The sequence below is a fragment of the Pelmatolapia mariae genome, linkage group LG6, assembly GCF_036321145.2.
Source record: "Pelmatolapia mariae isolate MD_Pm_ZW linkage group LG6, Pm_UMD_F_2, whole genome shotgun sequence".
In the NCBI taxonomy this organism is placed as follows: domain Eukaryota; kingdom Metazoa; phylum Chordata; class Actinopteri; order Cichliformes; family Cichlidae; genus Pelmatolapia; species Pelmatolapia mariae.
Genome location: NC_086232.1, coordinates 484768 through 500556, shown reverse-complemented (window position 1 = coordinate 500556; position 15789 = coordinate 484768). Strand labels below are relative to the sequence as shown.

The 15789-nt window shown below is 38.0% G+C and overlaps 1 protein-coding gene across 3 annotated transcripts in view; it reads left to right on the top strand.

The window, feature by feature from the left end:
* The window catches only part of pex6 (peroxisomal biogenesis factor 6), a 28485-nt gene extending 14919 nt beyond the window's left edge, over positions 1-13566 (top strand). For 2 of the 3 annotated variants that reach the window (XM_063475589.1, XM_063475588.1), the window contains exons 16-18: positions 485-562; positions 851-990; positions 13260-13566. In XM_063475589.1, coding sequence (XP_063331659.1) covers positions 485-562; positions 851-990; positions 13260-13396 — 355 coding nt within the window. In that variant the 3' untranslated portion in view covers positions 13397-13566. The remainder of the gene's footprint in view (positions 1-484; positions 563-850; positions 991-13259) is intronic. The other variant, XM_063475590.1, reaches the window with a different exon arrangement.
* Positions 13567-15789: the final 2223 nt, after the last annotated feature.

Below are 15789 nucleotides of genomic sequence, written 5' to 3'. Positions count from 1 at the left end.
TTTCTTTGTGAGTATTTATTACACGGCGTGCTGCGGGGAAAAGAGTCTCAACAGCTTATTGTGAAAGGTTTATGTGGAAAATAAACAAGCGGACATGCGATGGTTTTACCATCGTTGTTGCTAACGACAACTAAAAACAGGCGCTTGTCCGTCTGTAGTGTGGTTATATTAAATATAAGAGAAAGAGAGAACTTTAAGAAATTAATATAGCCACTACAGTGACCATCAAAATTATGAACAAATATTGCCGTAAACAGTTTATTTTGCAACACCACGAAACAAACGATAGCGTAAAATGAAACGATGGACGTTTTTATATCGTCATCCGATATATATCGTTATATCGAACAGCCCTATGTTGCACCTCGTTCCTTTCCTTCAGGGAACAGAAGTTATAGATATAACGTTTTGTTTCATTTGGAATCAATTAGATTTCTCTGATTTCAGTGTGTGTCTGAACCTCTCCTGGACTTTGTCTTCTTAGGTTTGATAAGCTGGTCTACATGGGAATCAATGAGGATCGTGTTTCCCAGCTGCAGGTTTTTCAGGCTATCCTCAGAAAGTAAGAACAGCACTTCCTGCGAAGGCCGGGCCTTTACACAAGCTGCAAAAAAGCTAGGCACAAAAAACAGCCATCGACCTTTTTTCTCCAACATATTTCATTCTGTTATGTTTCATAAAATACTTTGGTCTTCACAGCTTCAGTACAGAGAACCTGTCATTGGATTAAAATAAAATTGTGAAATTATGAGCATGAGAAATTTGTGTTTACGTAGCATCAGTCCATTTAAATGGTAAGTACTATACTTTAACTTCATCTTTTAAAACACAAGCTTTTTCTTGGTTCCAGATTTCAGTTAGACCCTGCTGTGAATCTCCAAGAGGTGGTGGATTGCTGCCCTGCTCACATGACCGGTGCTGACCTATACGCTCTTTGTTCAGATGCCACGATGGCAGCCATCAAGAGGAAGATCTCTCTCATCAATGACGGTGAGGAAACTGCTTTTGCATGATGTTGCCCTGTTGGACAAAAGGGAAAAAGTTGGCTAAATTTGAGAAGATAAATGTGGAACTGATTCAATGAAAGGACTAGATGTTACAATCCCTGATAATGCATTGCTTAAGCGATGACTACTATGAGGAAAGGCAGCCCGAAGCTTTTTCAGCGGGACACATCGTCAGCTGTGTGCCTCGACTTCACAGGGTGTTTCCGCCTTTTATCACAAATATTTTACTTTTAGCTTCCTTGGTGAGGTTTAGGGATTAGAAATCTGATCTAGAGTATAATATTTAAATTTTTGACTAAGGTGATATGTTTGGAGGGCTGATGAAGACAACACAATGCCAGGATCCTAAATCTCATGGAGTCAGTCGAGGGAAGTGACCCATTTACTTTCTTGGGGAAGTTTATTCCCAAGATTGTGGAACTATCGGTTTGGTCTGTCACTGTGATCACAGTCTTTTCTTTCTGATTTCATTTATCCATATTTATTTTTATTTTAATTATATCTTCTAACCTGTTGTTGCCTTTACCCATGAACTTAACTTTCATTTTTGGGAAAGTAATAAATAATGCTGATTTTATCGTTATTACTGTTGATTTGTTTACTCAGACCTTCTCTGTTACTTTTTAACCGGATCTCGAGTGAAGGAAGTCCCTTTTAGCACAGTTGCATTAGCAGATTTTTCTCTTTGCTCCAGAAGAATTATATACAGGGCTCTCCCCGTCTGCTCTCTGTAATATGTTGACATTTATATTGTTTTTGCAGGTCTTGTCCATCTAACAGGGTTTTCCAGTTAACTGCTCATTCTTCTGCTGCTGATAAGTGTAATGGGGTTGTGAGGATTTTCCATTGTAATCTACAGTTCAAATTGTTGGGCTGACAACGGAATAGCTGTGCAAAAACTCACACTGATTTGTGTTACTGATTTATAGTCAGCTAGTATTGCTGGGCCTCGCAGGCTTTAAACTTGTTATATGTGCAGATTTCAATGCTCTGATGGATCGTACACTGTATAGATCACCGTATTGAACAAGTCTTTGCAAGCTTGGTCAAACAACAATAGCAATAGTAGATTGCTGCTGCCTGTTAAATCCTAGTGTTTACTCACCTATCATTAAGACATAAATCCCACTCAAGGATTGACTTCAGTTTTGTGTCTAGTTGTTTGTTCCACGAAATCGCTGAGGTTAATCACGTAGGCTTTACTCTTCCTGACTGTGAAGCAGGGACTGCTCCGTACACTACACCTCATTGAAACACCACCTAACTGTGTGATGAGCTCTTTGGGAGGCCCCGGTCGGTGTCTCAGAAAAGCGCTCTGAATCCAACCACAGACGACCTCGACCCCGGCATCCACTTGCCGCCTTTTATTGAAAACAGTTACAGTACACACAAACACCACCCATTGTAAAAACCCCCCTATGGTCACAAAAGGTTAAAACAGTGCGTGCGTGCGTGCGTGCGTGCGTGCGTGCGTGCGTGCGTGCGTGCGTGTGTGTGTGTGTTTGGGGGGGTGCGTTTGTGTGACTTCCTGCTCACCAAAGGGGAATCTCCCCCACCCTGTATATGGCTTAACCCCTCTAACAGTCTCACCATACACAAACACAGGTGAGGTCATAAAGGCAGGAAGGATAACATCCTCACTAAACTAGAAAGCGAAAATTTCAGAAGAAATTTTAAGTGTGCCTATGCCGCTGCTAATCAGTGTAGTTTGCCATTCATACAGCTACAGAGAGCAAAACTCAGAAGAGCAGCCATTCTCCACCATGAACTATGGTAAAAACAAACACCGCTCACACTTCACAGATGACAGGTTACAGTTTTGTTTAAAGATGAAGTTACTTCGTACAGCGCCGATTTGCAGACGCTGTGCACACAGGTTTATGAGCAGAAGTCCCATTGTACCACGGCAGACCCGACAATGTTTGCATGAACACGCTTTGAAGCATTACGTTATGGACCACTTTTCACACATGGTTGGTGTACCCACACAGCCGGCTGTAGCTTTTCAAGTCACAGCCCGACACACAACCAAAAAAATAAATATTTATGCACTTTCGCATTCACTTTTTGTTATTTTTACACAGTGTTCTGAATGATGAACAATGGTCTACAGCCAATCTTGTGTATTATTATACAAACTTTGGTTGTAAGATTCAGATAACTATTTAATAAAAGCTAAATATTTTATATGAGAGTAAGAAAGAAAAGTATATCTTTGTACCCCCCTTTCCTTGTTAATGCCCTACCTGGCCCCCTGGCAAAAGCTTTGCTAGATCCGCCCCTGCACAGTTACCAGCTGTCAGCTGCACAGAAAAGGATCTTAGTGTCATTTGTCTCTCAGAAACAGTTCATAACTTCCCTTCAACTCGTTCATGTCACCTAAAAGGTAAACCTGTTTCTCCATCACCAGTTCAGCTCTGATGATTCAGTAAGGACATCTCCTGGTTTCGACCAGCCGCTTCTACAGCTGTGGCTCCAGCAAATATCAGCTGATACTAGAAATTAAAATCAAATGAATTCTAACAACAGCTGATCAAGCTTAAACGTGCTGCTGTTGTTTAGCGCCATAAACAAGAGCGAAAAGCCGATCGTTGATCAGTTTCATGATTGAAGTTGCAACAGGCGAGAGAATGACAGGGGAGGCTTCGTAACGACAGAATAAATCGTAATATTTTCTCTGAATGTGGGACGATTCCGTTTGTACGGCAACTCTACGAACTAACCCTTATGAATAAAATAAAGTTCAACGTCAGTAACTTAGCGCGCACACAGCTGTATAGAAACTCCCGTGGTGCTAGCTAGCACGCAGTACGATTGTAAAAGGTCAGCACAACAAAAATAAACTACACCTAAACTCGGTTTATATCTGACCCAAATAGAGTGCAGTTCATAACTTCTTACCTGAAATTCAGTTCACCTCACGCTCCTGCCTTCGGTTTCCAGCATCATCGGCCCATATAAACGAAAACTAAGTCCAGCTAAAACACAGACTATTGGCGAGCGATCGGGTGGTGCAACGAGTTTCAGCCGCCTCACTGTAAGCCAATTCCGGGTGCTTTTTCACGAAGGGTCGCTAGCGGCGCTAGCTAGCTACGCTAGCGGCGCTAGCTAGCTAGCCGGCTATCAGCAACACCTAAGATAACTGTTGCTAATATGGGATGTCTTGATAAAACGATCAGATATTTGAAGTTTACACACCTATATTCTCACCTGAAAATATCTTAAAAGTTTATTTTGTGACCTAGAAACACGAATAAAAGACATATAAAACGAAGTGGTGTCCGCCATTGTTTGACTCGGTAGAGGCGTGCTATGAATTGTGGGATATGGAGTTTACCTCCAAGCATACACCCTTCGGCCGTACTACTCCCGGTATACCACTAGAGAGAGCCAACACACCACAAATGAAGTCTGTTTCTATGGAAATTGGCCTAAATTTGCACTAAAATCTAAATATTTAAAAAACTATGAAAGTCATAAACACCAAAAGTCATACCATACCAGTCCAGCTCCAGCCGCAAAAAATGATCTAACATATGTAACCCTATTGTCAAAACTGTTCGGCAGAGAAGCGCGGGAAAATTTTCACTAAAATATTAATATTTAAAAAACTATAAAAGTCATAAACACCAAAAGTCATAGCACACCATTCCAGATCCAGCCGCACAAAATGAGGTAACATATATGAAGCTTGTCTCAAAACTGTGGGGCGAGTTTCGCTGCAAAATTCAGGCGGAAACTGGAGAATAATAATAACTAGAAAAATTTGCATTTCCTGCGAAAATGCTGTGTGGATGCCTTAACGCTGAAGCTGTCTGCTGAAAAGCTGAAAAAGATGAAAAGTTGGAAAAAGTTGTATGGTGGTGAAAAAAAAATGTTGCCTTGAGCAGGATTCGAACCTGGTCATCCTGGTCTCAAGGCAGCTACTCATCTCACTGACCCAAACTCATTCTCAAAAAGAACAGGTGGAGAGACGGACAATTCTGCTGAAATGAGCAGAAGCTGCTGAGAATTGTGCTGATAAGAGGTGAAAAGGCTAAAGATTTTGCAGAAAAGAGGTGAATCAGCAGAATTTCTGCTGAAAAGAGGTAAAGAAGCAGAAAGTTGCGCTGAAAAGAGATGAATCAGCAGAATTTCTGCTCAAAAGTGTTTTTTCTGAAAACAGCTGAGATTTGTGCTAATAAGAGGTGAAAAGGCTGAAAATTTTGCAGAAGAGGTGAATAAGCAGAATTTGGGCTGAAAAGAGGTGAAAATTCTCAAAATTCTGCTGAAAAGAGTTCAATCAGCAGAATTTCTGCTGAAAAGAGGTTTTTGCTGGAAACAGCAGAAAAAGCTGGGATTTGTGCTGAAAAATGGTGAAAAAACCGGAAAATTTTGCTGAAAAGGGGTGAAAAAGCTGAAATTGAGTTAAAAAAGTTTAACTGTTAACTGAAAGAAATGTTGCCATAAGTGGGATTTGAACCCGGGCCTCCCAGTCTGAGAACGGCTGCTCATCTCACTGAGCTAAAACACAGCTCAGCCCGGCGAGCGGAAATAAGTGACCACATTGATAATGTGTTCCATTCATTTCAATGGGCAAAAATATTGCAAAAAAAAATTCAATATCTCAAAAAGTATAGAAGTTATGAGCACCAAAAGATATAGCACACATTAGCAGAAAGAGCAGAATTTTTTAAAGTTTGAACTGAGAAAATCGGCTGAAAACTGAGGGAGTAGTTAAGCGGCAAAGAAAGTGGCAACTTGAAGAATAAAGTATAAAGAATAAAGAGAAACAGGAAAACAATAGTGTGGATGCCTTGAGGCATCCACACAACTAGAAAAAATTGCATTTCCTGCGAAAATGCAGTGTGGATGCCTTAACGCTGAAGCTGTCTGCTGAAAAGCTGAAAAACGATGAAAAGTTGCAAAAAGTTGTATGGTGGTGAAAAAAAAAAAAAGCAGTCCTGAGCGGGATTCAAACCTGGCCCTCCTGGTCTCAAGACGGCTATTCATTTCCCTGAGCCAAAGTCATTCTTACAAAGAAGAGGTGGAGAGACGGACAATTCTGCTGAAATGAGCAGAAGCTGCTGAGAATTGTGCTGATAAGAGGTGAAAAGGCTGAAAATTTTGCAGAAAAGAGGTGAATCAGCAGAATTTCTGCAGAAAAGAGGCAAAGAAGCAGAAACTTGCGCTGAAAAGAGATGAATCAGCAGAGTTTCTGCTGAAAAGAGTTGTTTTTTTCTGAAAACAGCCAAAAAAGCTGGAATTTGTGCTGAAAAGGGGTGAAAAAAGTGAAAATTTTGCTGAAAAGGGGTGAAGAAGCTAAAGTATACCAAATCAAAGTATTTGTGCCAAAACATAGTGTTTCTCCCATATTGTGGTACTACTACATTACAACATGAATACGGATTTAAGATGAAAGAAACTGGCAACAAATTCCTCCACTACAAACCAGTCTGATACCACTTCTTGCAGTGTTCACGTTTACTAAGGCACTACCCAAAGGGCGCCACAAGAGGGCACTCCAACACAAGAGATGACCTATGTACACTGATGCACTTAGTAACAGTCAGCCTCCTACTTAGCCACTACGTAATACAGCGATAACATAGCAGAAATACTGTGATTTTGTTGAAATACTATGTTTTAGGACAAATACTATGATTTGGCAGAAATACTATGATATAGCAGCAATATTATGTTTTGGTACAAATGCTGCACTTAGGCACAAATATTATGATTTGGCAGACACTATGATTTAGCAGAGATAATATGATTTGACAGAAATACTAAACTTTGGCACAAATACTATAATTGAGTGCAAGTACTTTAAGATAACAGAAAAACTATGATTTAGCAGAAATACAATGTTTTTGCAAAAACACTGTAATTTCACTCAAATACTTTGAAATAGCCGTAATACTATGATTTGGCAGAACATAACAGAAATTCTACGACTAAGTAGTAATACTATAACATAACAGAAATATTAATTGGGCACAAATACTATAATTTGGCACAAGTACCATGTTTTGGCAAAATCCCATAATTTGGCACAAATACTATGATTTGGCAGACACTATGATTTAGCAGAGATAATATGATTTGGCAGAAATACTAAACTTTGGCACAAATACTATAATTGAGTACTGTAAGATGAGAGAAATACTATGATTAAGCAGAAATACAATGTTTTTGCAGAAACACTGTAATCTATATTTTGATTTGAATACTATGATTTGGCACGAGTAGTATGATTTAGTACAAATACTACGAATTGGCAGAAATACTGTGACTTAGTAGTAATACTATAACATAACAGATATACTGTGATGTTGAAGACATAGTACGTTTTTGCACATATGGTACGATTTCGCTCAAATACTATGAAATTGCAGTAATACTATGGTTTTGAAGGAATGCTATGATTTGGTAGAAATACTATGCCTTAGTAGTAATACTATAACATAACAGATATACTATGATTTTGCAAACAGTCTATGTTTTTGCACAACTAGCACAATGTGGCAGAAATATTATGATTTGGCACAAGTACTATGATTTAGTAGAATTACTCTTATTAGCATAAATACTATGTTTCAGTACAAATACTATGATTTGGCAATAATACTGCGTTTCAGCACAACTACTGAGATTTGATTGAAATACTATGATTTAGAAGAAATACTATGACTTCGTACAAATACTACTATGTTTTGGTTCGAATACTATGATTTGCAAAAAATACTATGATTTGGCACAAGTACCATTATTTAGTACAAATACTACGAATTGGCAGAAATACTGTGACTTACTAGTAATACTTTAACATAACAGATATACTGTGATGTGTTTGGCACATATACTATAATCAGCAGATATACTATAACATAACAGAAATTCTACGACTTAGTAGTAATACTATAACGTAACAGAAATTTTAATTGGGCACAAATAACATGATCTGGCACAAATACCATGATTTGGTAAAAAAATACCATGATTTGGCACAACTACTATGATTGGGTACAAATACTATGATTTGGCATAAGTACTATGACTTAGTACAAATACTATGATTTGGCACAAATACTATGATTTAGCAGAAATACTATGTTTTAACATAAATAATATCTTTTGACAGAAATGTCTGCTAAAAGGTACTATTTCTGCTTTTTAGCAGAAATCCTGCAATTTTGCATAAACACTATGATTTGTGATAAATACTATGATTTGGCAAATATACTATATTCAGCATATATACTATAACATAACAGAAATACCTCCACCTACTAGTAATTCTATAATATATCAGAAATGTCATGATTTGACACAAAAACCATGATTTGGCACAAATACCATGATTTGGCAAAAATACTATGATTACCCAGAATTACTATGATTGAGCAGAAGTACTAAGATGTAGTAGAAGTACTTTGATTTAGCAGAAATACTATTATGGAGGAGTAATACTTTAACATGGGAGAAATATTGATACACACACACATACACAGAGCCTAAAGGGAACAGTGGCTGTTAAGAGTCTGGGCTTGGTATATCTAGTTCAGCTAAATTGGCTGCGCCTGCTGTAATCAGCACTTACACACACAGACACAGAGAGAGCTATGGGTTTTCTTCAGTGTATTTCTCACATTCAGGATTCCCCTGAATGTGCAGTACGCAGTATTATTCATTTGGCAATAATACTGCGTTTCAGCACAACTACTGAGATTTGATTGAAATACTATGATTTGGCACAAGTACCATGATTTAGTACAAATACTACGAATTGGCAGAAATACTGTGACTTACTAGTAATACTTTAACATAACAGATATACTGTGATTTAGCAGACATAGTATGTTTTTGCACATATACTACGATTTTGCTCAAATACTATGAAATTGCAGTAATACTATGATTTTGAAGGAATACCATGATTAGGTAGAAATACTATGCCTTAGTAGTAATACTATGACATAACAGATATACTGTGATTTAACAGACAATATGTTTTTGCACGAATACTACGATTTCGCTCAAATACTATGAAATTGCAGTAATACTATGATTTTGAAGGAATACTATGATTTGGTAGAAATACTATGCCTTAGTACTAATACTATAACATAACAGATATACTGTGATTTTGCAGACATAGTATGTTTTTGCACAAATACTACAATTTGGCAAGAAATACTATGTTTGGGCACAAGTACTATGATTTGCTATAAATACTATGATTTGGCACATATACTATAATCAGCAGATATACTATAACATAACAGAAATTCTACGACTTAGTAGTAATACTATAACATAACAGAAATTGTAATTGGGCACAAATAACATGATCTGGCACAAATACCATGATTTGGCAAAAAAATACCATGATTTGGCACAAATACAATGATATGGCAGAAATACTATGATTGGGTACAAATACTGTGATTTGGCACAAGTACTATGACTTAGTACAAATACTATGATTTGGCACAAATACTATGATTTAGCAGAAATACTATGTTTTAACATAAATAATATCTTTTGACAGAAATTTCTGCTAAAAGGTACTATTTCTGCTTTTTAGCAGAAATACTGCAATTTTGCATAAATACTATGATTTGGCTCAAATACTATGAAATTGCAGATATACTATATTCAGCACATATACTATAACATAACAGACATTCCTCCACTTAGTAGTAATCTCATCACATGAAATTTATATTATGATTTGGCCCCAAAACCATGATTTGGCACAAATACCATGATTTGGCAAAAATACTATGATTTAGCAGAAATACTATGATTGAGCAGAAGTACTAAGATGTAGTAGAAGTACTTTGATTTAGCAGAAATACTATTATGGAGGAGTAATACTTTAACATGGGAGAAATATTGATACACACACACATACACAGAGTCTAAAGGGAGCAGTGGCTGTTAAGAGTCTGGGCTTGGTATATCTAGGTCAGCTAAATTGGCTGCGCCTGCTGTAATCAGCACTTACACACACAGACACAGAGAGAAGTATGAGTTTTCTTCAGTGTATTTCTTACATTCAGGATTCCCCTCGAACAAATGGCCATAATTTCCTAACCGTAGGGGCTAGAACACTCATTCTGACACCGTTTTGTTCAGAAGAGATGGGGAAATCTGCAGGTCTTCATAATTCAGAGATAAAATATAAATTATTGAAGATATATGACGTGTAATACACTGTAACTGAGTAGAGGCAAAGCAAAACTGCCTTGACTTGCCCTCAAACAACGTTTTGTAACTCTAAATCGATATGGAGCATCAAAATCATTCTTTCACCGTAAGAAACAGCAGGCTTTGGTTAACAGTCATGGAAATATTCAGGTCTCTGTGGAAATCCATCAAAAAGATCTGACGAGAGAAAAAAGTGCCTCATTTCCAGAGTTTGAAATCTGAAGAAATCTGAGGGAGGGACAAATTTCCTACCCTCAAATAAGTGTAATTCATGGCCAAACGGTAATAGGTGAGAAAAAAATTCTTGAATTGTGAGCATCAGGAGTGTCTGAAGATATATTTGCACAAGCCTCATGTCTCCACTTTGTTTCGTTAAGGAGATATGACAATTTGAAAATGCCTCTCATTAGAGAAATCCAGCGGTGATTTTGAACAAACTCTCCATTGACTTTCTGTGGAGACTGTTCAGACTTTGTGTTGCTCTGAGGAGATTTGCAAAACATCTGTAGGTCCCACAACAATGATAGTGACATTTTCTGAAAGCCAGCAAAAATACCTACGTTTTGATGTATAATTTGTGGGGGTTGAGTGGAAATTGAGCGATTAGCAAGAAGTTGTTCAGACATGAAGAGAAAATTCAGAAAGGACAAGTGCACACTCTGAGTTAATTGCATAGCAACCATAACAACGCATGTATTTTCTGAAAAATCACAATTTTGCAACTGAAAACTTGAAGAGGTATAAAATTAAAATGGTAGAAGATCTGAAAAAGCTGAATCATACAGGAATAGCCCAATAATCTGAGAACATTTTAAAGTTTGAATGGAGTTTCTAGGTGAAAGTATGAGGAAGTAGTTAAGTTTCAAAAACAAGCAAGTTTTAGCAGAATTTCTGAAGATTTCCATTCATTTCAATGGGACAAATTAAAGGAAAAAAGTGTAATATTTTAAAAAGTATAATAGTAATAAACACCAAAAGTCATAGCGATCATTAGCAGAAATAGCAGAACAGTATAGAGTTTGAACGGAGAAAATCGGCTGAAAACTGAGGGAGTAGTTAAGCGCCAAAAAACGTACGGAAGCAACTAGAATAAAGTAGAATAAAGAATAAAGAGAAACAGGAACTCAATAGTGTGGAAGCCCTTTTAGGGCATCCACACAATAATAAAGAATAAAGAGAAACAGGAACTCAATAGTGTGGATGCCTTTGAGGGCATCCACACAATAATAAATCCGACGAATAGTAATTGTGCAATAATCTTTTCTGGCATCGTTGTATTTTTACTCAGTTGTATATAGCATTTGTATTCTATTTTTATCTTATTGCATATTTTATTCTATTTTATTCTACTGTATATAGTATTTTATTCTATTCTGTACAGTTGTATACTGTATTTATTCTTATTTTATTTTATTCTAATTTTTGCTTCATAACTTTTGCACTGTCCACTTCCTGCTGTGACAAAACAAATTTCCCACGTGTGGGACTAATAAAGGTTATCTTATCTTATCTTATCTTATCTTATAAGTGTGCCTCTTGGCATAGGCACACTTAATAAATCCGACGAATAGTAATAAGTGTGCCTCTTGGCATAGGCACACTTAATAATAAATCTGAGGAATAGTAATAAGTGTGCCTCTTGGCATAGGCACACTTAATAATAAGAATAATAAGAATAATAAATCCGACGAATAGTAATAAGTGTGCCTCTTGGCATAGGCACACTTAATAAGAAACAGAACCCTCACATGGGATGTGCCCCTATCCGGTCGTAAAGTCTGACGTCACTAGCCGTGTCTGGGCCTAAACTCCGCTGGAGGTCCATATATCAAACGATCACTGTGGCATTACTGAGAGTTGAAAAACTGTCTAAAGTCTTTCATCTTTAATAAAATGATCAGCGTTCTGCTCTACCAGGTGTAACAATTGAGTTTAACATCCAGGCATCCATGAAAACGGAATTTATGACATTTAACGGAGTTAGAAGTTAGCAGGAAGTTAGCTCGCTAGCTTCTATCTAAATACAATATAGCATGTCCTGACTGCGGGATTTTGGAAACAAATTCAAACGTACAGCTCTGTTATCATTTCCAACATAAATGAAGACAGAAAACTAAACAGCAGTGACGTTTGTAGGGTTACTGAAGTTTGGCTAGCTGGTATATAATGATGTGCTACGTGACCGCTAGTGACACAGCTATGTTAGCATAATATAAACAAGCTAACTTTTTTTCCACTCGATAAAAGTTAACTTGAGTGTTCTCGGTGGTCAGGAACAAATGTAATCGCATGGCAGGATGCTGTAAAAGGACCAAACTTCAGTCAGGAGAACAACTGAGATAATCCATCCACAATACGAGGTTGGTCATTAATATACTGCTGCATGGGCTGGGCTGTACTTACATCCTAAGGTTTTAAAAACCTGAGCTTTAATAAATGATTAGCGGTAATAAAAGCCGAGGGAGGTCAACAGTGATCACTGACTGTTTTAGGAGCTTTTTGAGATTAAATAGAAGAAAATACAAAACATTAAACATGTTAACAACACAAAAGCCATATTAAACGCAGACTACTTTAGGCCCGGAAGTAGGATTCGTCACGTCATCACTTAACGACCGGATAAAAAAACACTACAGCTTCCCCCACCAACAGGCTGGGGAGGTCAACAGAAACAAAAGAATGTTTTTGATCATGCTGCTTGAACTAAGACTTACAAATTTAAGTAACACAATGACAACATTTAACAATTTGATTTGTGTAAAAACAACAAAAATGTGATCACAAAAGATACACTTCCTGTTTCTCTTTCTGTGCTTGTTGTTTGCAGTAAACACTGATGGACTATATGTATAGAAAAGTCTGAGTGCCATGTCAAACTGCAGTCTGCCAGCTGAAAGTTGTGCCTGTTACCAGCTGATTCTGCTGGTCTAACAAAAATGATGCAAAAAGATCACTGTTCCACATCTTTAAGCTTTTGAACAGGCGGTGAGATCGGCGCGACTTACCTGTCTGCTCTTCTCTGTTCTCCCTCTCCATCCCTCCCTCTCTCCCTGTCAGGTCTAGACTCTGAAGACTCTCCTGTCCTCCTCTCCACTGAGGATTTCTCCACTGCTTTAGAAAACTTCAAGTCATCAGTTTCTGATGAGGAGCTCCTGCGATACAAAGACATTCAACAAAAACTCGCTGCAAAGTAGAAACACACAGACATCTGTTCGTCATGGGGCTGACGGATGTTCAACAGTTAGTTTCATTTAAATCACCTCAGAAAAATCACTGCTGTACAATACTGCACGGCAATGTAAATCATGTAAACAGAAGTTGGTAATATATTTAATTAATAAAGACACTAATGAAAAGTGGTTTGTCTGTCTCTGTGTTAGCTGTGTGACGGACTGTCAGTCTGTCCCGGGTGTACCTGGCCTCTCGCAGCCTATAGGCTCACTGTGACCCTGGACTGGGTGGATGAAAACTGGTGTAGAATTTCACTGTGTTTGGTGGAGCTGCAATCATCATTTGTAATTGTCACATAAGCGGGGCGTCGGAAAGATCTGGAGTGGTGTTTCAACACCTTCAGTAAATCTGAGAGGCAGCTTAATGCTGTTAAGGAAGATCTTTCTATTTCTGTGCTGGAGCCATGGTTCCACCTGCAACGCTCGCCACACAGCCTGCTTTCCTTCTCGTCTCTGTCATGCATGTAAGCATGCATAGGTCAAAGTTGCAGCCAGTGTTTTTCTACATGTAACTACCATGAACAAAGCTGATGATACCGTAAACTCCCACAAAAGAAGAATCAGCAGCAGACATAATCTGTTGAACCCTTTTGTCAGCTATGTTAGTGATACTCATAGTTCCCAAAGTGCAACGTTATACTTTATACTTTTACTTTAAACTTTATCCCTTTTCCTTTCCTGGACAGGGAGGAACGCTGGTTTGAGGGCGGAGTCAAGGGAGACCATTTACGTGAAAAGGGAAAGACCATCTCTGAATGGAGGAGGGGGCCTAAGGGTACATCTGTCACCATCTTACAATGCTGTGATTGCAGCCATTCCCCAACTCTCTGTGAATGGGACTCATGGCCATTGATCAGTGGTCATGACAATTTGCATATTAATGATCATAAACTGACCTCCCAGCCCGTTGTTCCGTCAGTGCTGCTGGTTTCAGTCATTAGCAAATGTTTATAAGGTTGGAAACCTGCAGTCAGCTGAGACTGAAGAAGTCACCTGGATGAGTGACGAAACGTTTCTCCCACTGAAAACATCCAGATGAACAGAATACATTTTTTGGGGCTGTTTATAATAGATGTAATTTATCCACTCTGGGTTTTTTATTGTTGGTATTACATGTCCAAAGAATAGAAGCCATGATGTGATCCTGCAACGATTTAATTGCATACTTTAAATTTATCAGGGATCTCTGGGGTGTCTATGTATCTTTGTTTGAAATCATTAACAATAGCAGCCCGTCTGACAGCCTGGTGGAAGTGTTTCAACAAATGTGTCCTTAGCACCACCCAAATAAACTTGTATTTTGAACAATTCTGACTTTACAGTTAATATGAAACCACTGTACTTGTGCACACGAGTTAGAAAAGGCTTCACACACCTGCAGCACATTTTTAAAGTAATATCCTGGTCTTATTTTCACTTGATGCAGACGTACAGGATACAGACATTTATCTGCAATACCTACAACTTAAATCAGTTGTCCACTCACTTAATACTGAACATAATACTATAAATATTATCTTTCCACAGGCAACTTCAGGACTACTCAACATTCCAATTACAAAAAAGAAAAATGGGAATCAGACCTATCACTCCATCACTACTAATGCCAACATCTGGAATGAGATTTTCAGAAGCATCTATTTCAAAACAAAATTTGCCAATTTACAACTAATGCAATATTAAATATTCCACAAAACTCAGCTTTCTTTTCAAACACAACTTTAAATAGGAGTCACATCAGAATTGTTCACAAAATTAGGTAAATGGTTTTATGCAGCTCTGCTTTTACAGTTGTGCTTTAAATCAACTTAAACTACAGTATAAAAGGACAGTGACCTGTGTGCTGTGGGTGGGTGCGGTCCTTAATGATGTTGTGTGCCCTTTTTCCGACCTGGGTGATGTAAATCTCCTGTAGTGGTGGGAGGGGTACTCCACAGGCAAATTGTGCCGTTACCACACTGTGATGGAGTTTGTCAGGATACTCTTTGCTGTGCATCTGTAAAGGCTGCTAAGAAGTTTGGAGGTTAATCGAAATTTTCTCAGCTTCCTTAGAAAGAAGAGGTTTCAAGATTGAAACCATCAGTATCATGAACTGAACACACCTGCAAAGCAGGTTGCTGAATTTAGATGCGTGAGTGTCATTGAATACCTGTGCCTGTGAAAGAAGTTAGTTGCATATGATTATGTTCTTTCTTGCTCATGGCTTTGTAAATAAATATAATTCCATATTTTACTTATAAAAAGGGGGTTGTCATAGTTTACCCCTTCAACATCAACCAGGTAACAAGTCCCAAAAAACTGAAGACCTCCTCAGAATCTGGAGCTTTTTCCTATAAGAGATCTGGAAGTGACTCAGA